This window comes from Somniosus microcephalus, chromosome 22 (genome assembly GCF_052327205.1).
Source record: "Somniosus microcephalus isolate GS21.2 chromosome 22, FLI_Smic_1.0, whole genome shotgun sequence".
Lineage (NCBI taxonomy): Eukaryota > Metazoa > Chordata > Chondrichthyes > Squaliformes > Somniosidae > Somniosus > Somniosus microcephalus.
Window position 1 is genome coordinate 57,594,048 of NC_141008.1, and position 21,789 is coordinate 57,615,836.

Here is a 21,789-nt window from a genome sequence, read left to right on the forward strand (position 1 = left end):
TCTTTCCTTCCCTCTCTCTCTCTTTCTCCTTCCCCCCCTCTCTCTCTCTCCTTCCCCCCCTCTCTCTCTCTCTCTCCTTCCCCCTCTCTCTCTCTCCTTCCCCCTCTCTCTCTCCTTCCCTCTCTCTCTTTCCTTCCCTCTCTCTCTCTTTCTCCTTCCCCCCCCCTCTCTCTCTCTCCTTCCCCCTCTCTCTCCTTCCCCCTCTCTCTCTCTCTCTCCTTCCCCCTCTCTCTCTCTCTCCTTCCCCCTCTCTCTCTCCTTCCCCCTCTCTCTCTCTCTTTCCCCCTCTCTCTCTCTCTCTCCTTCCCTCTCTCTCTCTCTCCTTCCCTCTCTCTCTCTCTCTCTCCTTCCCCCTCTCTCTCTCTCTCTCCTTCCCCCTCTCTCTCTCTCTCCTTCCCCCCCCTCTCTCTCTCTCTCCTTCCCCCTCTCTCAGTTTTCAGTTTCAGTTCAGTTCAAATGCTTTATTGGCATGAAAGTTTACAGAGAACCATATTGCCAAAGCTTACATAGCAAAAAGGTACAGTTTTCCAACATTCTGTAGGTGTCAATCGATTTGACATTTGTTGGGTACATACAATATTACTTTTAAACAATATTAATTTTAAACAGTCTTTCTACTTCATTTGGTACGTTCAATATTAATTTTAAACAGTCTTACTTTTAAACAGTCCTCAGGTTGTGACATGTTGTTACATATTTGGCCCCAAGGTATGGTCTGTCTCCTTCTCCTAGGACTAATCTCTCTCTCTCTCTCTCCTTCCCTCTCTCTCTCTCTCTCCTTCCCCCTCTCTCTCTCCTTCCCCCTCTCTCTCTCTCCTTCCCCCTCTCTCTCTCTCCTTCCCCCCTCTCTCTCTCTCTTTCCCCCTCTCTCTCTCTCTCCTTCCCTCTCTCTCTCTCTTTCCTTCCCTCTCTCTCTCTTTCTCCTTCCCCCCTCTCTCTCTCTCTCTCTCCTTCCCCCCTCTCTCTCTCTCTCTCTCCTTCCCCCTCTCTCTCTCTCCTTCTCTCTCTCTCTCTCACTCTCCTTCCCCCTCTCTCTCTCTCCTTCCCCCTCTCTCTCTCTCTCTCCTTCCCCCTCTCTCTCTCTCCTTCCCCCTCTCTCTCTCTCCTTCCCTCTCTCTCTCTCTCTCTCCTTCCCTCTCTCTCTCTCTCTCCTTCCCTCTCTCTCTCTTTCTCCTTCCCCCCTCTCTCTCTCTCTCTCCTTCCCCCTCTCTCTCTCTCCTTCCCCCTCTCTCTCTCTCCTTCCCCCTCTCTCTCTCTCCTTCCCCCTCTCTCTCTCTCCTTCCCCCCTCTCTCTCTCTCCTTCCCCCTCTCTCTCTCTCCTTCCCCCTCTCTCTCTCTCCTTCCCCCTCCCTCTCTCTCTCTCCTTCCCCCTCTCTCTCTCTCTCCTTCCCCCTCTCTCTCTCTCTCCTTCCCCCCTCTCTCTCTCTCTCTCCTTCCCCCTTCTCTCTCTCTCTCTCTCTCTCTCTCTCTCCTTCCCCCCTCTCTCTCTCTCTCCTTCCCCCTCTCTCTCTCTCTCATTAATGTCAATGATAACATTGCAAAATTATAATTCTGCTTGCTACCTCCAAATTCACATAGAAGGAAAACTGTAAAACCTGGAGTGTATGGCTACTGGCGATCCCCATTAACAAAAAACGAAGTTAAAGAACCACCTCCTGGGTGCTTAGCAAGAGTTCTTCAATCCCAACAGTTTTATAAACAGTTTTATAAACATGGCAGAGGGTTCTTCAGTTCCCTCGGCAACGCCGGGTACTCCAGGCTAGTACTAAAATATATTGGCCCGTATTTTCCGATGCCTACGGGTGTGTGTACGAGCTGTGTACACACCCATAGGGACATCAGAAATGCCGGTTTCAGGCATGCGAAGCACATCTGCTGAAAACCGGCATTTCCAATCTGTCAAGAATCCTTTTGACAGATCGGACGCCTGCCCTGGAGAAGGGCCTCTGCGGGTGGAGAATTCCGCTTTCTGCAGAACCTCCGCCTGCTGAAATCCCTTAAAAATCTTGCGCCTGGTAAAAGCAGGCAGTGTAAGGCCGGCTTTTACTAGCATAAGAGTTTTTTAAAAGTTTTTTTTTAAATTTCCACTCATTTGTAATTTTTAAATACTTTTTAAAAAGGTAAGTTTATTTTTAGCCCCATAAAAAACTTTAATTATTTTTTTCAAAAAATCCTAAATTTTTGTTTAAAATATTTAATTTAATGTAATTTTAACTCATTTTAAAAACGCGATGGTTTAAAAAAAAATTATTTAATGTTTTAGTGTCTTTTTTCAGTGATCTCCATTCATATTTTTGACAGGTCTATCTGTCAAAAGTATGAAGGGAGATTCCCTTCTCCTATTGGCTGGCCTGGCACACGTGATCCCAGGGACACTTGCGAACTGCCTGCGCCCCCGGGATACGTGGGCCCTGCGCATTTCGACTGTGGACTGGCCCAGGATCGGAAATGGCCAGACCTTGGGAGCCCTCAGGTAAGGACGTAGAGATTTTCCCGCTAGGAGGCCTCCACACGCAGGAAGCCTCCTATCGGAAATTACGGCCAATAATAGTGGAGCACATAAAAGGCTGTAATTTAATCCAGAGTTTCGAATAACATCCAGCACCCATTCCAAGTAAATCTCGTGCTACATGTAAAGGTTGTGCTTGATTAAATCACGCTATAAAATATCAATTTAACTGTATTTTTGATAAAAACACATGAAAATCAGCTGAAATAGCTTTTTGGCATTTTTTTTCTCGTTGTCATTATCAATCTGGTTTTTATTTTCAAACTGCTTTTGGAATTAGGGATCAGAGTTTGGATTAATTGGGGTTTCAGGTTCCAGTGGGCCAGGTCGACCAAGTGTCTGTGGGGGAACACTCGGATACGAGTGATCATCATATCATAAGATTTAGATTAGCAATGGAGAGGAGCAAGGAACAATCTAGAGTGGAACTTCTAAACTGGAATAGGGCTAACCTCAATGGGATGCGAAAGGATCTAGCCTGGGTAAAATGGAACCAAAGGCTGACAGGAAAAACTGTAACGGAACAATGGGTGATCTTTAAGGAGGAGATGTTCCAAGTGCAGGCTAGGTACATTCCAACAAGAGGGAAGGGTAAGGGAACCAAAGTAAGGGCTCCTTGGATGATGAGGGAGATAGAGAAGATGATGAAACAAATAAAAGAGGGTGTGTGATGCATGTCAGGTGAATTCTTCAAGGGAGAACCAGACCAAGTTGAGAGGGGAAGTGAAGATGAAAATAAGATTGGCAAAGAGAGAATATGAGAGTAGAATGGCGGTTAACATAAAAGGGAACCGAAAAATCTTCTACTGCATGCAAACAGTAAGCGGGTAGTAAGAGGCAGGGTGGGGCCTATTAGGGACAAAGAAGGTGATATATGCTTAGAGGCGCAGGGCAAGGCGAGAATACTCAATGAGTATTTTGTACCGGTGTTTACTAAGGAGGTGGACGCTGACAAAATATCGGTAGAAGTGGAAAAGGTAGAAGCAATGGAAGGGGTGAAAATTGATAGACAGGATGTACTAGAAAGGCTGGGTATGTTTAGAGTGGATAAGTCGCTTGGTCCAGATGGCTTGCATCCCAGGTTGCTAAGGGAATTGGGGGAGGAGATAGCGGAAGGGCTTGCTATAATTTTCCAAACTTCCCCAGATGCAGGGAAGGTGCCTGAGGATTGGAAAGTGGCAAATGTGAAACCATTGTTCAAGAAAGGGTGTAAGGACAATCCTCGTAACTGCAGGCCGGTCAGTTTAATATCAGTGGTGGGTAAAGTTTTAGAAACAATAATCATGGAAAAAATTAACGGGCACTTGGAGAGGTTTAAGCTAATTAAGGAGAGCCAACATGGATTTGTAAAAGGCAGATCATGTTTGACTAATCTAATTGAATTTGTTGATGAAGTCATAGGGAGGATTGATGAAAGGAATGCAATGGATGTTGCCTACATGGATTTTAGGAAGGTGTTTGACAAAGTACAACATAGAAGGATGGTTAACAAAATTGAGGCTCATGGAATAGGTGGGTCAGTGGCAGCTTGACTAAGGAATTGGCTTAAGGATCGAAAACAACGAGTTGTGGTAAATGGCTGTTTTTCAGACTGGAGGATGGTAGACAGTGGTGATCCCTAAGGGTCAGTGCTGGGGTCACTGCTTTTTTTGATATATATATATAAATGACCTGGACATTGGAAAACAGAGTACAATTTCTAAATTTGCCGATGACACCAAACTTGGGGGGGTGGCAAACAGTGAGGATGATACCAATTGACTGCAACAGGACATAGAAAGGCTAGCAGAATGGAATTTAATACAGAGTAGTGTGAGGTGATGCATTTTGGCAGAAGGAACAGGGAGAGGCGATATACACTTAATGGCACAGTTTTAAAGAGTGTGCAGGGACAGAGGGACCTGGGAGTTAATGTGCATAGGTCCCTGAAGGTGGCAGGACATATTGAGAGAGTGGTTAGCAAAGCATATGGGATCTTGGGTTTCATAAATAGAGATCCTGGGCTGGATTTTGTCAGCCCCGAGGAGGCGGGTCTGCTGGTAAAGTTGCAGAATGTGGGGGCGGCTGGCAAACCCGCCCCCATCCCACCTCCTGCCCCGGGTCCCATCTCCTCGAGGCGGAAAAGGGATTAAATCCTTTTAACTGCCTGTTAACAGGTAGTTAACAGGCAGAAAAAAGGATTAGTCCCATTTTACCTTTTCGACTGCAGGCTTCCCGACCTCGGAGAACCCCGCCGGGTTGGAGGAGTCGAGTAGGAGGTCTGCGGGGGTCGGAGGGATCTGAAAGTGAGATGTAGAGGTGAGTGATGGGTGCAAGTGTGGAGTGGTAAGTATATAAGGTGAGTGTGGAGTGTTAAAAAATGTTCACTTACCTTTGTTTCTTCCTACAGCCTTCATCCGCTCTGGATCGGGAGTCCCGACATCGTCCTTGTAGATTTCATAGACTGACTGTTGGATCCTCCGAACCAACAGTCATCTGAAATCTATAAAGTAGAAAGGTTTGATGAGTCCTGAACACAAGGACATATCAAACTACACAGAATGTCAGTGTTTGGCAGCTTCACAGAGCTGTCAAACGCTAACATTTCTTCTTTCAAGAAATCTTGACAGATGGCACATACTCTGTCAGTGACTTCCCCCTAATTGGCCTGCTGAGCCCGCTGGGCGGGCTTAACAAGGTCAATCAGGGGAAAATCCCGCTGGATGGCCAGAGGCTGATGGAGGCGGGACATAGATCTGACAAGCAGCAGTCCCACCTCCAGCACGTCTCCATTCACAAAATCCAGCCCATTGAGTACAAAAGTAGAGAAGTTATGCTGAACCTTTATAAAGCGCTGGTTAGGCCACAACTGGAGTATTGCGTCCAATTCTGGTCACCACATTTTAAGAAGGATGTAAAGGTCCTTGAGAGGGTGCAGAGGAGATTCACCAGAATGGTTCTGGGGATGGGGGATCTTAGCTACAAGGACAGGTTGGAGAAGTGGGATTTGTTTTCATTAGAGCAAAGGAGGTTCAGAGGTGATTTGATAGAGGTGTACAGGATTATGACGGGTTTGGATAGGCTAGACGGGGAAAGGCTGTTCCCACTAGTTGATGGTACAAGGACTAGGGGTCACAGATTTAAGGTTTTGGGCAAGAGATAAAGGGGGGATGTGAGGAAAAACCTTTTTACGCAGCAAGTGGTGATGACCTGGAATTTGCTGTCGACGGAAGTGGTGGAAGCGGAGACACTCAATGTTTTCAAGGGGAGACTGGATAGGCACTTGAGAGAAATAAACTTGAAAGGCTACGGGGATAGAGCGGGGGAATGGAACTGACTGGATTGCACTACAGAGAGCCGGCACGGACTCGATGGGCCGAATGGCCTCCTTCTGTGCCGTTATGACGCTATGACTGTAATTTGGAAAGCAGCTATGAAATAATCAAAACTGAAAGTCTGGTGGATAAACCTTTCATCCAGTCAGTATTGTGAGTCAAAAGGTCAGAGAGTGCTCGGGGAAGTTTAACTCCGTCCGCCTGATACAGGCAGGAGCCTTGTTAATATATGCTAATCGGGGTGCTATGACGCACATAGGACTCCGATGGTATTTTAACGCCGTACTGAGCCTTGGCCACTCTGCTGGTTAACACCTGTCGGGGAAGAATCAGACGCCATAAAAAGTAACGCCTCCGGGCCCCGCAAGGCAAGTCTGGGATGTCCCTGTCTCCCTCTCTTCCTACCCGTGAGACCCTGCCAAACGTCCTCCCTGCCTCCGCACCCCGCCCCCCACGACATATCATGGCGCTGCCAGTTCTTCGCTTGCCAGCTGCCTTTTTATGCTCGTTTCGGGTGGGCAGCTGGCCGGCCGGTGGGATGTAAACGAGGCCCAGTGGTTAACATTGGCCGGGTCTCCCTCACGAGTCTCGCGCTGGCAACTCGCACATCCCGCCCAAGTGTTAAAATTCTCCCTCGTTTATCAAGGAAACCCTTTTACACTCATTGGTGTCTGGAGGAGAATATATCCTCAAATCTTAAGCTCAAGTCAGCTGGGGCTCCCCCATGCTCCTTACTACAGGTGAGTTGCACTTTAACATAGAAACATAGAAGATAGGAGCAGGAGTAGGCCATTCAGCCCCTCGAGCCTGCTCCACCATTCAATGAGATCATGGCTGATCATCCAAATTCAGTACCCTGTCCCTGCTTTCTCCCCATATCCCTTGATCCCTTTAGCCTTAAGAAATATATCTAACTCCTTCTTGAATATATTTAATGAATTGGCCTCAACTGCCTTCTGTGGCAGAGAATTCCACAGGTTCACCACTCTCTGGGTGAAGAAATTCCTCCTTATCTCTGTCCTAAATGGCTTACCCCTTATCTTTAGACTGTGACCCCTGGTTCTGGACTCCCCGCCATCGGGAACATCCTTCCTGCATCTAATCTGTCTAGTCCTGTTAGAATTTTATAAGTTTCAATGAGATCCCCTCTCATTCTTCTAAACTCTAGCGAATATAAGCCTAATCGATCCAATCTCTCCTCATACATCATTCCTGCCATCCCAGGTATCAGTCTGGTGATAGGTTACAGAGTAGGTGCGCATGGGTGATGGAAGCTGCCATCTTAACTTGCATTCTGCATAATAGAGAGAACCAACAGGTAGCTGCCCAATGCTACGCATCCTCAAAAAGATGCCTTAACACTTTTTTTGGTCATTAAGTACAACTTTAATTCCCTTTTGTCCTTTATCCTTTCCTTGGGTTTGCTATTTGAATAAATATATCTGCAGTGTCAGCTGTGGCTCCGTTGGTAACACACTTGCCTCTGAGTCAGTAGGTCGGGAGTTCGAGTCCCACTCCAGGGACTTGAGCACATAAAGCTAGACTGACAATCCAATGCAGTGCTGAGGGAGTGCTGCACTGTCGGAGGTGCCGTCTTTCAGATGAGACGTTAAACTGAGGCCCTGTCTGCCCTCTCAGGTGGATGTAAAAGATTTCATGGCACTATTTCAAAGAAGAGAAGGGGAGTTATCCCTGGTGTCCTGGCCAATATTTATCCCTCAATCAAGATAACAAAAACAGATTATCTGGTCATTATCACATTGCTGTTTGTGGGAGCTTGCTGTGTGCGAATTGGCTTCCTACATTACAACAGTGACTACACTCCAAAAGTACTTCATTGGCTGTAAAGTGCTTTGAGACATCTGGTGGTCATGAAAGGCGCTATATAAATGCAGTTTTTTTTTGCAGGGACCCTTGACAATTACCCTCATATATGTATAATGTTAAGCCCCTCACCTGTGTTTTTAAGCACCTGTACACACAGGTTTCATATCAGCAAAAGCATCTAATGCAGAAGACACACCAATGACCCATAGTCTACCACTGCATCCAATTGGTTTTCCTTAAGCCTTACCATTTACTGATTTTCCAATGCTGTAGAGATGTGTGATGGCCGAGTAATTGGCTCTGATCTCCTGAAGGAAGCTCTGCAGCTGATGAGCATCGTGGTACGTGAAGTCCAGGGCAGTGTAGGAACCCAGAAACAAGGCAAGGACTGAGCAGGAGCACAGCACCTGAGAGAGACCCATGTCAGAGCAGAACCGTCACCTCCGCACCATGCAACAAATGGGTCCTGCAATTAAATATTCATCATTATTACTACTTTCTAATTCAGAAAATATATTTAAACATTGATCAGGAGTGGTCTGGGAATTGCGATGTTGGGCACTCAACCAGTTGGCCCACTTTCAAGTACAAGCCTCAATGGACATTCAGACATAGTTCCCCAAAGGAGCAGGTTCCGTTCATCTTGATTGGGGCCACCTAGGGAGAGAAACCTCACTGGGTGGTTTTCTTACTCACATCACTGAACCACTGACCAAGAAGTGGCAATCATACTGAATTTTTGGGAAGATGCACTGTGCCATCTTACTAAATTATGAGAACTAAATTAATTCAGCATGCATGCAGGTAGCTGGAGGGGAATTTGGTTTGAAAAAAGTGGCACAAAAAAAAGGTGCAAGAATAGTTTGCCCTGCTATTTGGAAGTGGTCAGCAGTACGAGACTGATAACAAGTGTGTCAAACAACTTGAGCCCAAATAGATTCTTGATCACTTGAGAGATGAACTATTAATCATATAGCGATCAATTCCTTGCAGTAAAGGGATAATGAGGACTCCCGTTGGATATCTGGCCTCCGACTTTGGGACCAGACAGTTTGCCCAATTTGTTTGCATGTGGGTGGCTGATGGGACTAGTTCTAACTTAGTTGCCACAGTATTGTTCGCAGGTGATGGATTGCTGTACAAACAAGTGCTAGCAATCTAACCGCAGTAACGGCACACTTAACATTATTTCTAATCCTTCCATTGGTCTGTATGCAATATATCCTACATCTAGATTCAAAATTGAGTAAAAACATTTTAATCAGAATTTTATCCAGGACTGTCACTCCACCCACATCCCTGATGATGGATGTAGCAGCAGAGCAGCCATACTCAAACTACTGGCCTGAATGACTTTGAACAGCACTAAGCCCAGGGTTAGGCCCTGGACTTGGCTTCAAAAGAATCAAAAGTGAATCTTGGGCGGATGAAAACGGGGGGTGGAAGAAAAACACACGAAAAGAATCAGTCAAAGAGGGTTACAGTACTTTATGCTTTTTTTGGCTCGGTGTCTGATTAGATTCCTGCGACGCACCTTGGGATGTTTTACTACGTTATAGGTGCCGTATAAAACAGTTGCTAATGTAGGCTGGATCTTGGCTATGTGCAACACTGATATGCGACTGGAGGCTTTCTTGAGGATTTCCACCCACCCTCCAATTTTACCAACAGCCTTCACTGACTGTCCTAGCATAGTTGGAAAGTTATTACTAAGTCTGGGAGTTAAGCATTTGTAACTGAAGAGAATTTGATAGTAGAAGTGGAGGTGGGGTAATATTAAAGTTTCTCTTTACTAATCCCAGCAGCGTTCCTGGTGTGCACAAACTGCATTGCCCCTGTGCTCCTTGAATGGACCTTCACAAATGGCCATTTAAGAAAAGAAATGGCCAAATGTTTTAGCTTCAAAAGGTCATTGGTTCTTCTTCAGCTTCTAAGGCCTCGATTTTACTAATGGAGGCAGGTTGAGAGCGGGCCCTCTGCGTGGCGGCTTTCCGACGCGCTCCCGGCTGCCGCCTCCCATCAGTTACTATTTTGGGTTGATTGGCCTCGTTACGGCCGACGTGCGGGTCCCTCCAGGCAATTGCTTGGAGGCTGTCAGTTTCTCGGGTCTGATGGCGCGTTGTTTGAATGAAAATTTAAAGGGGCCATGTCCCCTTTGGAAAAAATGTCAATGGGATGGATTGGTGCTGTATTATATAGAAAGGGGAGTTGACAGCATCTGTTCTGAACAAAATTTAATGAATTTAATTGCAGGTTATATTATTCCAGAAAGATATTTATGATTTTTTTTACAAATCAATTTATTATCTGACTATGAAATGAAAAAGATACCAGATGTGTTCCAATCATTGGCTTAGTAAAATTCATGCTTTTTTCTCTTGAAGGTGCTGGCTGCTGCAGGAACGGCAGCCCCAAAAACTAAGGCTGCAGCCAGGTTCAATGAGGGCTCCCTCCATGCTCTTGTTGAGGGAGTTAGAGAACATCAGGAGGTTCTCTTCCCTGGAAACGGAAGGAGGAGGCCTCCTCAGCAAACCAAGGCAGCTTGGTTGCAAATTGCTGAGGAGGTGAGTTCGAGGTCTGTGTGCAGACGCACATGAGTTAAGTGTGGAAAAAGGTTTAATGATCTGCTGAGATCACCTAAAGTGTGTGGCCTCTGTGTTCTAGGAAATGGAAGTTCGAGAGTGAGGGCTCAGGGCGAATGCCATGTAGAATGTTGGTGGTGACACTGAGCGCTTTAGTAGACAGATGATGCCTGGGGATTTGAGGATGTCGGACTTATATTCATCTCCATGTGCCAGCCACCTGTGGTTGAAGCATAAGCTTACGCGGATCTGGCATGGGTGAGTACAACCCTTGCCTGATGGCCAGCAATATGGTCGCCTACTGCTGGATTGGCCACATCCAGCCCCACAAGGTGTCACTCCCCATCCTCTTCCTCATCCTCCAAGGAGGCTGTGTGCTGAGCCACCTGTCCATCCGGCAGCACTAGTTGCGCTGCTCTTCCTCTGAATCTGATGACCAGGATGAGAGGATGTAAATGGTTCCCATCCCGTTGTTATAGATTTCAGTTGAGGCAAGAAGCTTGCAAGCGCACACTCAAAGTGGCCTGAAATTATTCCCAATCAGGTCACACTGCAGATGTGTGTCAGCTTGACCAGTCACATGGTCAGTAGATTTGCAAAATCTTATCCCAAACCTCCAACAACAAAGCTGTTGCATTTGAATGCCAGTCATGTTACAGGAGGGCTTTTAAAGTTCTGCACCAATAATGACTACAGATCACGTCCTCCACCAACTTGCCTCCTTGCAGCTGACCTGTTTCTGACAGGACGGGAAACAGGAGCCAGAGGCACGAAAATGGGGAAACCTCTATCGAGATCGGATTATCAAGGCAGTTAACAGGCTCTTAACTGCCTTGACGACCTGTCCCACCGGTTGGAGTTGGGTCAGTTTGGGAGCAGCTGAACAGACACTCACGGAAATCGGTGGGGACGGGATGGAGGCGGGTTGGGTGTCTGAAGCCATTTTTTCCGATTTTAGCAGCACCTCCAAACCCGCCTCCTCAGGGCTGTTAAAATCGAGCCCTAAGAGCCTATTAGGTCAGTTAACACTGGTTGGTGAGCCTCTCTTAAGTGTACTTCTCTGCCTTTTAGCACAACAGGATTATTTTTTTTCTCTCTCACATGGCCGCTGTTGATCATCCTGCCAGTGCCAGTTACACTTCATCTAAAGTCATCTTTTGTTTCTTAACTTGTCCCATGACCATCTCCTTCTGCCTCGCACCATCATCCCTTTTGTCTCTTAATCTCTCCTGCCTTCCATCCTATCACAGACCTTCCCTTTTGTTCTTTCCTCCCCTCCCCCCTCTCCCTGCCCCTACACCTGCTTAAAAACCTGTTCCATCTCCAACTTTTTCCAGTTCTGACGAAGGGTCATCGACCAGAAACGTTAACTCTGTTTCTCTCTCCACAGATGCTGCCTGACCTGCTGAGTATTTCCAGCATTTTCTGTTTTTATTTCAGATTTCCAGCATCCGCAGTATTTTGCTTTTGTAGGAGTGCCTAAAGTTCACTCACGAACTGCATGGCAACCACAGGAAAGCTCTTGGCTTTCAGTGGGAGGTTTAAACATGCACTGTTACATATTAGTACCCAACTAGTCGCTGGCAGCGTTCCAAGGGTATTATTGTTGGACGACCTTGGCTTTTATCGAGAAATTTGTTTTGTTGGTGTTGTGTTCCTGTTGAATTATGTATATTATAAATTAAATCAGCCTTGTATTTTCATTTAGTCTGGTGATTTAAATCATCTGTGAGCTGAATTCTCTTTTGACCTTTACAAAATCAAATCATGCTGTTCATTACCAAGCGTTTTCCCCCAAATAGTCTCCAGAATAAAAGCAGCTAATTAGGAGAGAGGTCACGTGGTGTGTTGATGGAGGAGCAGGCAGTGTTATCGAACTCCTGGGGCAATTTGGCGCTTTTACTGTTTCCGTGGCGTCAAGGCAAGATAAGAGCCGCATTCTTCTGCTGAAAGTGTTTAGCAACACATGCTGCGAGGACTACATCCTGCAGACCGCAGGATAATTAATGAAACTGGGGAAGAGGAAAGCTCATGCCAAAAAAAAATGACCTGTTGTTGGACCGTTGTCAACCAGCTTTCTTAGAGCGTGGCTACGAAGCAGAGGACCCCCAGCTAAAAGGGCGGGGTAAAGATTCTCTCAGCGGACACCAGGCCCGCGCACTGTAGAACTGTGCACTGCCGTGGGTCTCTGTCTACTTGGATGGAAAATTATGGGCTGGCGGTACTCAATATCACTAGAAGCGTTTCTGGCATGCGCTGGGTATGCAAGAGTGGAATCTTTACCCCAACTTTTCTATAGAACTTATTACTTACAAGGAGGTATCTCAGAGTGCTTTATATGGCCCTGAATAATGGTTGGACCCCAATCTGGTGGGGGGGGGGGGGGGAGCAGTTACCATACGGAAACAGGCACTGGGTGTGAAGGTGGCATTGGACAGATCACTGGACAGATCACTGGACTACTCACTGGACAGATCACTGGGCAGATCACTGGACAGATCTTTGGACTGCTCACTGGACTACTCACTGGACAGATCACTAGACAGATCACTGGACTGCTCACTGGACAGATCACTGGACTGCTCACTGGACAGCTCACTGGACAGATCATTAGACAGCTCACTGGACAGCTCACTGGACAGATCACTGGACAGATCACTGGAGGCATTGAAGATGGGAGATCTGGAGATGGCCTTTAGCAGATGGATCATAGAAGCAGTTGCTACACAAGGATATGGGATCCTGGACTTTATAAACAGCGGCACAGAGTACAGAAGCAAGCAGGTTATGCTAAACTTTTATAAATCACTGATTAGGCCTTAGCTGGAGTGCTGTGTCCAATTCTGGGCTCCACACTTTAGGAAGGATGTCAAAGCCTTGGAGACGTTGCAGAGGAGATTTACTAGAATGGTACCAGGGGAGAGACTAGAGAAGTTGGGATTGTTCTCCCAAGAGCAGAGAAGATTAAGGGGAGATTTAATAAAGGTGGTCAAAATTATGAAGTGTTTTGATGGAGCAGATAGACAGAAACTCCTTCCACTGGCAGGAGGGTCAGTGACCAGGGGACACAGATTTAAGATAATTGGCAAAAGAACCAGGGGACAGATGAGGAGAAACGTTTTTACACAGTGAGCTGTTATGATCTGTAATGCGCTACCTGAAAGGGCGGTGGAAGCAGATTCAAAGTAACTTTCAAAAGGGAATTGAATAAATACCTGAGAAAAGGAAAAATATGCATAGCTATGGGGAATGAACAGGGGAGTGGGTCTAATTGAATAGAATCATAGAATGGTTACAGCACAGAAGGAGGCCATTCGGCCCGTCGAGCCTGTGCCGGCTCTCTGCAAGAGCACTTTTTTCTAGTCCCACTCACCCGCCCTTTCCTCGTAGGCCTGCAATTTTTTTTCCTTCAGGTACTTCTCCAACTCCATTTGAAAGCTATGACTGAATCTGCCTCCACCACCCTCTCAGGCAGTGCATTCCAGATCACAACCACTCACTGAGTAAAGAAGTTTTTCCTCATGTCGCTTTTGGTTCTTTTGCCAATCACCTTAAATCTGTGTCCTCTGGTTCTCGACCCTTCCACCAATGGGAACGGTTTCTCTCTATCTACTCTGTCTAGACCCTTCATGATTTTGAACATCCCTCTATCAAATCTCCTCTCCACCTTCTCTGCTCTAAGGAGAACAACGCCAGCTTCTCCAGTCTATCCACGTAACTGAAGTCCCTCATCCCTGGAACCGTTCTTGTAAATCTTTTTGTTTTTTGAGGAACACCACTGTATACCTTCCGCCAGTCTGAAAAACAACCGTCCACCACTACTAATGATTTGGATGTGAATGTAAAAGGTATGATCAGTAAGTTCGCAGATGACATGAAAATTGGTGGGGTGGTAAATAGCGAGGAGGGTAGCCTCAGTCTGCAGGACGATATAGATGGGTTGGTCAGATGGGCGGAACAGTGGCAAATGGAATTTAACCCTGAAAAGTGTGAGGTGATGCATTTTGGAGGGACTAACAAGGCAAGGGAATACACAATGAATGGTAAGACCCTAGGAAAGACAGAGGATCAGAGGGACCTTGGTGTGCATGTACATAGATCCCTGAAGGCAGCAGAACAGGTGGATAAGGTGGTTAAACAGGCATATGGGATACTTGCCTTCATTAGCCGAGGCATAGAATATAAGAGCAGGGAGGTTATGATGGAGCTGTACAAAACGCTGGTTAGGCCACGGCTGGAATACTGCGTGCAGTTCTGGTCACCACACTATAGGAAGGATGTGATTGCTTTGGAGAGGGTGCAGAGGAGATTCACCAGGATGTTACCTGGGCTGGAGCGCTTCAGCTATGAAGAGAGACTGGACAGGCTGGGGTTGTTTTCCTTGGAGCAGAGAAGGCTGAGGGGGGACCTGATTGAGGTGTACAAAATTATGAGGGGCATAGATAGGGTAGATAGAAAGGAACTTTTTCCCTTAGTAGAGGGGTCAATAACAAGGGGGCATAGATTCAAGGTAAGGGGCAGGAGGTTTAGAGGGGACTTGAGGAAGAACTTTTTCACCCAGAGGGTGGTTGGAATCGGGAATTCACTGCCTGAAAGGGTGGTAGAGGCAGGAACCCTCACAACATTCAAGAAGCATTTGGATGAGCACTTGAAACACCATAGCATACAAGGCTATGGACCAAATGCTGGAAAATGGGATTAGATTAGACAGGGCTTGATGGCCGGCGCGGACGCGATGGGCCGAAGGGCCTTTTTCTGTGCTGTATAACTCTATGACTCTATGACACCACTACTCTCTGTTTCCTGTCACTTAGCCAATTTTGTATCCATGCTGCCACTGTCCCTTTTATTCCATGGGCTTCAATTTTGCTGGCAAGCCTATTATGTGGCACTTTATCAAACACCTTTTGGAAATCCATGTACACCATGTCAACCGCATTGCCCTCATCAACCCTCTCTGCTACTTTCAAAGAACCAGCACAGACATGATGGGCTGAATGGCCTCCTTCTGTGCTGTGCGATTCCAAGGGCTTTTCTCACCTTCCTTTAATAAGATATATGGTGTATAAGACAGGATAGAAAAGGTAAAACCAGAACAACATTTTCAGGTAAGCCAGGACGTGAGGACAAGAGGGCACAGGGTTCATTCAGGGTTGTGAAGGGCATATTTAGGGGACATCAGGAAGAATTTCTTTACACGGGTGGTGGGGGCGCTCAATCAACAGCAACAGCAAGTTGACAGAAGGGTGTCCCAGGGTGGCGGACTCGAATATTCAAGGAACAACGAGCTGCTATAATGAAAAGATGATGGGGTTAGCTGTCAAACGGGCTACCAGAGAGAGAGCTGCCTACACCTGTGCAACTGTACCCCAGCAAGAGTCAGCGCCTTCAGGGGAGTAGGAAAGAAAGGGATGATTCCTGAAAGATCCAGTTAAGAATTTGTGTTCAGATACCTCAGTGTTCACATCATTAGTGTCTTTATTACAAGGTAATAAAGGGAGGAGGGGAGCGTAGATTCCAGATTTACTCTCGGCACCCCCTGTAGTTCCTACAACTGTTGTCTTTTTATATATATTTTAAAAAAACAAAGTCAGAGCACGGCAAAATGTCACCAGCTGTAAATCCAGATTGTAGCGTGGGCTTCCAGGACCCGCCTCAGCAACTGAAGCAAGTAGAAAATCATTAGGGAGGAAGGTTTCCAAATTTTAAAAGATGAAAATGCTGAGGTTACTGCCGATATATCTGTGAAGAGGCGCGGAGATAAATCCTCTCTCTCTCTCTCTCTCTGTGTCTGCTGAACCTACCAAATCCCATCACAGCCAGTGCTGACAAATCCACTTAACATCAGCGTCCTGATTGCCGTGCCAGGCCTGGGCCAAGAGCTGTTAAAATGATTTCTCTTTAGAACTTACGCTTGTCAGAACGTAATGGCTCATAATACAACTGGCAGATTTGAGCTTTATTGTACGAGGGTTTTGTCAGTCTGGTTATTTTAATATGGCTTCATTCCTTGTCTTGTCAACTTAATAATACTTAGTCTTGGCAAAGAGAATATCTTCTGCGATTACAGATGACAGTCTTCAACATTTTATTCGATGCAAGTCTATTTTATTGTATATAAAATCCAGCTGTCAAAAAAAATCTGTAAGACGTAAATCTGCAGTTTCAGAGATTTCCTGTAAGAATTACATTCAAAAGGAGAGAGCGGTGAGATTTGTAAATCTTTAATCTGTTGAGGTGCCTTCAACATAGACTTGCCCCCCACCCCCCACTAATGTGTTGTGTACCTCCTCAAAATACTCTTTCAAGCTCTGTGTTTTAATACTTCGTTAACTGCTTTCGAGTTATAGGCAGGCCTCCAAATGCCCAGTAGCTCGGGGGCTCCATTTTATCAGAGCCCACACAGGGCTACTCATTTTTTTAGAAGGCAGATGTTCAGCTGGAAGCAGTGTGAACACCCCAAACTGGATGATAGGCGGGTTTACGTGAGGTCCTTCACTCCCAGCTGGTGCCCCATCTCCCATGGGCATCCTGTTGCACAGTCCCCTTCACTTTCCGCTCCTGACACTCACTGCCCCGTGTACACAAGTCAATGCCGCCAGGGAGAGGAGAAAAATCAGAGGGAGATTCTATATATGTCTCCAGATAAGCAGTGCCAGCTTCATCCAGTAGGCAAGCCGGCTAACCAGATCAAAAACAACAGCAAAAGTACTGCGGATGCTGGGAAATCTGAAATAACAACAGAAAATGCTGGAAACACTCAGCGGACCAGGCAGCATCCGTGGAGAGAGAAACAGAGTCAACATTTCAGGTCTGGGACCCTGCGCCAGAACTGGAAAATGTTAGAGATATAACAGGTTTTAAGCGGGTGCAGAGGCAGGGAAAGGGAGGAAAGAACAAAAGGGACGGTCTGTGGTGGTAGGCAGGAGAGATTAAATGTTGCAAATGGGGAAGCCATGTGGAAAAATAGGGGTGGGGTTATAGTCTGAAATTGTTGAACTCAATGTTGAGTCCAGAAGGCTGTAAAGTGCCTAATCGATTAAGCACTTTACAGCGTTCTGGACTCAACCAGATCAAAAACCCTGCACAACCTTTAGTATTATTGCCCTACTGTAAAATTGCTACTACAGTCCTGAAAGGGTTAATGGTGTAAAGTACAAGTAGGTGACTATCTAAGTTAACATCTCTGGTGACTTATTTAAGACTCTAAGGTCAACATGACATGTTTTCGTTGACAGAAGCTGCAGGCTCCTAGATTCACTTTCCTAACTTACTCCCAAAGGCATTCTGCACTTAAAAGAACATAAGAAATAGAAGCAGGAGTAAAGTCCTACGGCCCTTCGAGTCTGCTCCGCCATTCAATAAGATCATGGCTGATCTTCTACCTCAACTCCACCTTCCCACCTGATCTCCATAGCCCTTGATTCCCTTAGTAACCAAAAATCTATCGATCTCTGTCTTGAATATACTCAACGATTGAGCATCCACAGCTCTCGGGTGGAAAACTGCAAAGATTCACAAACCTTTCAGTGAAGAAATATCTCAGTCACCACAATATACAATTGGTGCTAGACCTTTGGCCTACTGTGTGGACATTCCAGGGCTCTGGTATCCTAGATGGATGCTCCATTTTCACCATCCCAGATGTCCAGATGGTACTGCCCTTTATATAACTAACAAACTAGACCGTGCGTGGCACTTACAGATTTTCCTAATGGAAGCGCCCTGTCCCAGACAAAACAGACAGCTTCTTCCTAATAGATGCTTTGGCCAATATATGACTCTTAACCTTACTGTCGGAAAACTCATCCTGGATCCTCCTACCTCTTCATCCAGTATCTGAATCAAGAATTCACACTATCATTGCATATTAATAGGTAGCTAGTGGGATTCTTGACAGCAGTAAGGTGTCACAGTATATCGGAACCCTAATGTGCCACAGGACGGAGTGGCAGAATATGGATTAGTGCCAACAGTCCTCGACATTACTGATGAACTGGTCTCAGCCCTGCAGCAGTGGGGAAATGGCAATGGAAAGCCAACCATTTCCCCCAAAGAGAGGAGGAAGGAAAGTCACTAAAGTGATCACCCAGATGCCTCTCTCAAGCACACCCTCGGCCTGTTTTAGATTACATACAATTTACAGCACAGAAACAGACCATTCGGCCCAACTGGTCTCTGCCGCTGTTTATGCTCCACACGAGCCTCCTCCCGCCCGTACTTCATCTAACTCTATCAGCATATCCCTCTATTCCTTGCTCCCTCTTCAATGTGTTTATGCTATTCGCCTCAACTGCCCCCTGTGGTAGCGAATTCGACATTTCAACCACTCTCTGGGTAAAGAAGTTTCTCCTGAATTCCCTATTGGATTTATTAGTGGTTATCTTATAATTATGACCTGTAGTTTTAGACTCCCCCACAAGCAGAAACATCTTCTCTACCTCTACCCTAGTGAACCCCTTCATAATTTTAAAGACCTCTATTACGTCATCTCTCAACCTCCTCTTTTCTAGAGAAAATGGCAATATTATGAACTGGGGCCATGTTGTATGGGTCTCTCTTTTGGATAGTGTGTGGCATATAGAGACCCAAGGAAGAGTAGACAAGAAAATACTTCAAAAAGACAGAGTTTCACATTGAAAACAAAATGGTAACCGATTCAGAGGCAAAGTGACTAACATTTTTGGTCCCAAAAATCTATGGGAGTAAGGGGTACATCTCAGCATGTCTGACATCAGTCTTCCAGCCTGGGAGGTGGGGGAGGGGCATGGGGGAGCGGTTCAAGCCCCAATGTAGCCTGGACCCCAGGTGGGTCCCACCTCCGCTTGTGTGGGTGAAGGTGCACCAGGTGAGACCAGGCCATACCTACACTGATCCTGCACCAAGTCCTGACTGAGGACTGGTGCATGGGAACTCCCATCTTAGGAAGTCTTTGCTCCGCCTCACAGTGATGGCATTGTAGGGCGGACAGGGGCTCCAACACAGCATGGCAACATTGGCCCAAGGACAGGGTCCAGCATTTGATGTCCCGGCCATGTTTGTGGCTGTCCCAACGGACTCCCGCTGAAGTTATGGTGAGATTCCACTGGAATAGCCATAGATTTTCAGCTCTATTAATTCCACACAATATGCACCATTTGCAAAGCACCACCAACAAACCATAATAATAAACCCCTTGACATGAATCTTGTCATTCATGTGAAAATGACTTATGTAATAATACTGGGCGGCCTGCTGGCAGCGCTGTCCAGGGAGAGTATAAATACTCGGGCATGGGCCCAGCTTGCTCAGGACATTCTTTAACAGGAACTAGTGAAGGACACTAGACCTCCATGTTGAAAAACAGGTGATTAAAGCCTTAATACTCAGACCAAGTGCCTAGTAGTTTTCTTATGTCACCCCTCCTCCACCCTCTCTCTAACCAAGCTTTTGGTCACTCCTCCTAATATCTCCTTCTTTGGCCCATTGTTTGTGATTATAACCACTGTAAAGTAACTTGGGATTGTAAAGTACCTACATTACAGGCGCTTTCTAAATACAAGTTGTTGTTGTTATTTAATCAAAACACATGTGGAGTTTCCAGCAATGATTAATTATGACTATCCTAACCCACAGCCATCTCCAAAAACTGTCAGACCTTCAGGCTGTCCATGGCTGTTCAACAGAGTATCAATAATGCTTGAGCTCAGACAACCAACCAATCACAATACTGAATGGTATGAAAACATTTCTAACAGAACTGCTGCTACAAGTGCCAGACTTCAGAAGTCTTTCTCAAACATCATGGTGTGCCCTCTCTCAGCAACTACTTACAATAATCTATCCCTCTGCTCACTGACATACACTAAGCTTTCGAGCTTGCTTCTATAAACATATCGTTACCATGGTGAAGGGATCTGTAATTGTTCAGATTCATTCATAAACCATCAGTTTTACTGTCTCTGGGACTTTCTATGCAAAGCTGCGATACCCAAGCAGCAAATCACACTACCTAGCATTGACCCCAGCTAGTGTCTCTCTTCCTTAACACGGTACCACTGTGTTCAAGGAGAGAGGTATTAGCTAGGATTACCCCAACATTACATAATATGCTGGGATAATCCTAACTGCATCAGCTGTGGCTCAGTGGGTAGCACTTCTTGCCTGAGTCAGAAGGTTGTGGGTTCAAGTCCCACTCCAGAGACTCGAGCACAAAAATCTAGGCTGACGCTCCAGTGCTGCACTGTCGGATCATGCTGTCTTTTGGATGAGATGTCAAACCAAGGCCCCATCTGCTCTCTCAGGTGGACGTAAAAGATCCTATGGCACTGTTTCAAAGAAGAGGAGTTATCCCTGGTGTCCTGGCCAATATTTATCTCTCAATCAACATCTGAAAATAGATTATCTGGTCGTTATTACATTGCTTATTTGTTTATGGGATGTGGGCATCGCTGGCAAGGCCAACATTTCTTGCCCATCCCTAATTGCCCTCGAGAAGGTGGTGGTGAACCGCTGCAGTCCGTGTGGTGAAGGTACTCCCACAGTGCTGTTAGGTAGGGAGTTCCAGGATTTTGACCCAGCGACAATGAAGGATCGGCGATATATTTCCAAGTCAGTGAGACTTGGAGGGGAACTTGGAGGTGATGGTGTTCCCATGCACCTGCTGCCCTTGTCCTTCTAGGTGGAAGAGGTCACGGGTTTGGGAGGTGCTGCCGAAGAAGCCTTGGCGAGTTGCTGCAGTGCACAAATTGCTGTTATGTGGGAGCTTGCTGTGCACAAATTGGCTGCCGCATTGCCTACATTACAACAGTGACTATACTTCAAAAAGTTCTTCATTGGCTGTAAAGCGCTTTGGGACGTCTGGTAGTCGTGAAAGGCGCTATATCAATGCAAGTCTTTCTTCATAGAATTTACAGCACAGAAACAGGCCATTCGGCCCAATAGATCTATGCCAGTGGTCATGCTCCGCACAAGCCTCCTCCTACCTTACTTAAATCTCAACCTATCAATGTTACATGAATAGCATGAATCAAATCCCCGAAGAGAGGACTGGAGAAAGCTGAAGAGTAAAAAAAAAGACACTGGCAGATTTATTCCAACTTCGGTCAAATAAAATTTAACAATATATTCAAAATATATTTTCTAAAAGATAAAAGCTAAAATATTCAAAAGATGGACCTACTTTCACACATGAAGAATACACGGTTGCCTAAAATCCAAGCTCTCCGTCTTCCCTGTTATACATTGTACTTTGTTCATAAACTGCACTTTTACAGAAACGTTATTGATTTATGACTGAGGTGATAGTCCAGTACAAATGCAAAACAAACTCTTTCCGACACAAGCAGGTTGTAAATTTTAATCAGTTGCTTTTATTGTTCTCACTCCCACGATACACTTTCTAGACGTCTTTCAGTGTTTAACTTTTTAATTGTAGATCAGGACAGTGGGGTTAAATGGACTCATGGTGCTCTCCTGGACAAAATACATCTTCTGTATTACAAAGTATTGCACCTTGGGGTCCTGAGCTCAACACTAGCTTACTGATGTAAGAAAACTACTAGGCACTTGGTCTAAG

At 45.9% G+C, this 21,789-nt stretch overlaps 1 protein-coding gene across 1 annotated transcript in view; it reads right to left on the minus strand.

Moving 5' to 3' along the window:
- Positions 1–21,451, minus strand: part of LOC147102416 (carboxypeptidase D-like) — a 256,138-nt gene extending 234,687 nt beyond the window's left edge. The window contains exons 1-2 of the mRNA XM_085964833.1: positions 21,394–21,451; positions 7,898–8,116 (exon numbers count right to left, since the gene is read on the minus strand). Coding sequence (XP_085820959.1) covers positions 7,898–8,072 — 175 coding nt within the window. The 5' untranslated portion in view covers positions 8,073–8,116; positions 21,394–21,451. The remainder of the gene's footprint in view (positions 1–7,897; positions 8,117–21,393) is intronic.
- Positions 21,452–21,789: the final 338 nt, after the last annotated feature.